This window comes from Trachymyrmex septentrionalis, unplaced genomic scaffold (assembly GCF_001594115.1).
Source record: "Trachymyrmex septentrionalis isolate Tsep2-gDNA-1 unplaced genomic scaffold, Tsep1.0 scaffold82, whole genome shotgun sequence".
In the NCBI taxonomy this organism is placed as follows: Eukaryota; Metazoa; Arthropoda; class Insecta; order Hymenoptera; family Formicidae; genus Trachymyrmex; species Trachymyrmex septentrionalis.
The window spans coordinates 123,241-127,747 of NW_017306008.1; the positions used below are offsets into that span (position 1 = coordinate 123,241).

The 4,507-nt window shown below is 33.7% G+C and overlaps 1 protein-coding gene across 1 annotated transcript in view; it reads left to right on the forward strand.

The window, feature by feature from the left end:
* Positions 1 to 4,107, forward strand: part of LOC108754903 (allatostatin C-like) — a 22,003-nt gene extending 17,896 nt beyond the window's left edge. The window contains exon 3 of the mRNA XM_018497563.1: positions 3,889 to 4,107. Within this exon, the coding sequence (XP_018353065.1) occupies positions 3,889 to 4,053 (165 nt within the window). The 3' untranslated portion in view covers positions 4,054 to 4,107. The remainder of the gene's footprint in view (positions 1 to 3,888) is intronic.
* Positions 4,108 to 4,507: the final 400 nt, after the last annotated feature.

The following is a 4,507-nucleotide window of genomic DNA, read 5'->3' on the forward strand; positions in this document are numbered from 1 at the left end:
CGGAAGTTGCTCTGCTTGGTAGAAAAGTAATCGTCAATCACAATTCAATTAGCAATCGTTAATATGATTGGCTTTACAAAACGACAATGAGCGACACGATATAATAGAGAGGGAAAAGGGCGGATGGGAAGCTTTATAAAAACGTTGATGCTTTTTTCCAAGCTTCTCATTTGCAACACGCAAAAGAAACGGTTCGAAGAAATTGTATTACGCGTTGCGTAACTGAGCGGCGCGTTCTGAATCGCAAATGATGAGATACATAAGGATGTGGCGTGGCACATAGGTAACTACGCTGACGGAGATGAACGTTCGTTTGAATGTAGAGAATCGAGAAAGAAAGGGAGAAAAGAAAAGATAACATCGATCGTCCGTCTTTCAATAGGCAAACATTACAACGCCGCGACGTGCAATGCGTGTTTTATAAAAAGTAATACCTTGTTCAATGTAATTTAGATTCATGTTCCCTGCTAGAAAAGATATATAAAAAAATAAGGAGTACAAAGAGAGAGAGAGAGAGAGAGAGAGAGAGAGAGAGAGAAAAGATTTTATCGATATATCTTTGAATATATACGCTCTCATTTGTGTGACAATGAATATTTATCATTGTAGTTTATGAGGCAATATTTTTCCCAATAAATTAAATTATTTATAATTCTCATGCTTAGATTAATATCAAATTATTGCTGTCCTTCGAAGATGCTTATTAGCATCAAAAATTATTAAATTGCTTATCAATTTAATATGTGATATTACCGGATTGGAAAAGCTATTTCATAAGTTATTTATAAGTTACTTTTAGATTACCTTATATATAATTTTTATAGAAATTGAAATAGTAATACAAAATTGGAGCAAATAATAAAATATAATATAAAAAATACAATAATATAATATAAAAAATAAAAATCCGAACGTATTGTACTCAATTTCTACAATAAAAAATAACATATAAGTAACTTATAAAGTAACTTTCTCAACCCTGGATATTATTATTCTAGATCTGCTTATGATTGCGTTGCAAGACTGAAAATAGTTTATTTCTCTCAATTTATTGATTTATTTTCGTCGATCTAACAGTTGTTGAAATTGTAATCAATAAACGTGTCAAAGTAGATTTAAAAATGTTAAAAAATTGTTTCCACTTATATTTTTATTAAACTTTGAATTATTTCAAAGCTGAAATAAAAAAAGTGAAAACCAGAGAATTTCAGATATAACTACGTTTTTCACTCATGGCAAGAATTTTGTCGTCACGATCGCGTGAAACCGTAAAAAAAGTCAAGACCACGGAAAGAAATAAAGAAAAATAACCAAGAGAGCGTGGAAGTGACGGCGGCCAATAAATCTATGGATTGCAAACCGATAATCGATAAATTGTCGACGATCGGACTTTTGCGGCGCTCTCCCTTCACCCACGTTAAATCTGCATGCACAGGGGTTTAACACCCTCTCTCGATTTATCTGTAGCTTCGCATCTCAAACTGGGTATAATAATTTGACATTAAGAATTTAATCAAGGCAATCCTAGAAAGAAAGAGATTTTTTAATGTTAGCCAAAAATTTAATTTTTTTCTTGGAAAGTTGAAAAAAAAATTTTTTTTTAGAATTGATAAATTTCTGTCACAGTCGGTTTTGAAAATTTTCGACATTTTCGTAAGGTGTGTACGAATACACTAATTAAACTTGTGTGACATTTAAACCGAATATTCCGAGAAATACGCGCGAACAGTTGAATACCCGGGAAAGTTTTCTAATATAAAATTGCATAAAGCGCTGCAATAATTTTGTAGAGAGCAGGAACATGAGGAAAAAGAAAGAAACGATCCGAGAGAAAAACTTCCATACAAAATTATACGATATCGAGCTCGTTATCTTGTAGTACATTACAATTTACTGTTAGGATTTCACTCCCTCGCTCGTTTCGTGGCTCACTTCCTTATATCGTTTAGGTACCCAAAGATTTTTTCGGTACACCGGCTTTTATTTCTACATTACAGTGTGTTCGAAAAGTGACGGAATTTCGAAGAAGAAGTCGTTTCATTAAATAATCAAAAGAAAATATAACGAAAAAAATAATTAACACTATAAGAAAAGGTGATATTCATAATCCGAACTTCTATTTAAGATCCTCATTTTAAGCTCAATGAACTCGCGGTCTTTATACCCGGATGAATTCGCATGAATTATGTGTGGAACGTAATTGCGTAATAAAAGCGACGGGGAAAGTTGAAATAAATGTCAATAGAACCATGTATGACCAACTGGAGCCAATAAATACGACAGTTTGCCTACGTCTCTCTCTCTCTCTCTCTCTCTCTCTCTCTCTCTCTCTCTCGCTCTCGCTCTCGCTCTTTTCATTTCACCTCAACACGCGACGACAGTTTACGCCCCATTACGCCGCGCTAACGAAAAAGCGCACTCGCCTTCGCTTGTAATATGCCACGAGCGGGTACTTTTCGCTTTTTATTATTAGAGCATTAATGATAATCATGTTTCTCACGTACGTTTTCTGTTGAAATCGTGGCGTATCGCACTGCGGCGCGTTGTCGGTTCTACGCGGATCGCGTTTGACTTGTTCGTTTTAAAGCTTGTTTGCCGTGAATATAAAGTTATGTATAAACATTATCCTATCAAAAGTGAATTTAATTTTATATACATTTTATGAATTTAACTTCATAAAAAATTCTCAAAACGTCATAATTTAAAAAGGATGGTTTTTAAGAGTTGTAAAATAAAAGTGAAAATGACATTTAATCATGTTATGAACGTATTCTTTGCCGATATATTATTTGATTAGTCAATAATTTTCTATCAAATTGAAAAACAGTTTTGCCCCTTTTCTAGGAAACTTAATTTTTTTAACAATATTAAGTAAAATTAAGTAAAATTTTTTGTAATTGTCTTGTTTAAGTTTATTTTATCCAAGTAATTTTTGTCTGGTGAAGTCATTAATATTACTTTGAGGACATTTCGATTTTTTAACTATCAACATATAGTCTGTAAGGGTATATCCACACAAACTTGCATAGCTGCATAAATGTATGCATAAAGAAAATTATCCAATCATATTTTATGTGCGTTTTTATAAGAGAAATGTGATTGGATAATTTTCTTTATACATACGTTTATGCGGCTATGCGAATTTGTATGGATATACAATAACACCCTTAACTCTTTACAACCTACGTATATAGTTTCTAAAGACTCTTCATCGCATAATATAATCGAGAAGAAAAAAAAGAACACGAGACTACGGCTAGGTTGTTCCACCTTTCGGTAAACTTTAGCTCACTGTCTTAAGGACTATTGCACGTAAAAGTATTAATTGTAACCGTAAGATCATAAAAAGCGATAAATTGATTGGCTACCAGGCAAGCGATAAGTCATCTGACTGTCTTCCGATTGATTATCGTAAGGATAAGGCGTTAATCGCAATTTTTCGACGGAACGAAAACTTGTACCTATAATCATGGCTTTGATTATGACGTTTCACTCGTGTTGCTTTTGCACAGAGGTTGCGACAATGCTTGGTCCCGACGCAGTATCCAATCAATTTATCGCTTTTTATGGTCTTACCATTACTACGACTTTTACGTGCAATGTTCCTTTACTCTCTTTTACTCTTTTGTTTATCCAGTAGGTAAATTACCACATAGTTTATCTGAAGATGGAACAATCGGCCCTACATGGACTAGAGTTGCGACACCTTTCCTTAATTTACATTCAAATTTTATCCTTTTAATTGTAGTCTCTTGTTTTTACATTATAAAGAGAATTTCATAATTATGCAAATTAAATTATGACTCGTCCCGATCTATCCAGAAAAGCATTAGCTTTTAAAAAAAGAAAAGAAAAAAAAAACAATAGCCGGATTTTCAATTGTTTCAGCTGGTGGATGACGACGGCAGCATCGACAAGGCTCTGATGAATTACTTATTCACCAAACAGATCGTGAAACGTCTCCGTAATCAGATGAACGTCAATGACTTGCAGCGCAAACGGAACTTCTGGAGGCAGTGCTCCCTCAACGCGGTGGCTTGCTTCGGTAAATAGGTGCACAGCAAGACAGAGGAAAAACAGGCGAGAGAGAGAGAGAGAGAGAGAGAGAGAGAAAGAGAGAGAGAAAGGCGCAAAGAGAGAAGATCATTACGTCCGCGTCATCGCCGGAAAGTTCAGGAAACTCTCGTAACACGATGGGATGCATTCCAAAGTCTACTCATTGATTAAAGTAAGGTTGAGCTTAAATATAGCTGACATTCATGATTGGTATTTATTTCCAGATATGTAACTGTTATGTTATATTACATTTATATTATTGAGTGAGATATTATAATGAAGACAACGCTTCTTAAATAATGTCTCCCGGAATACGAACTAACAGTAACATTACATTAATATTACTAATAGTAACATTACATCAATATTACAATTTCACAACTAACAGTAACATTACATTAATATTACAATTTCTCACTAAACAATATAAATGTAATATAACATATGTTGT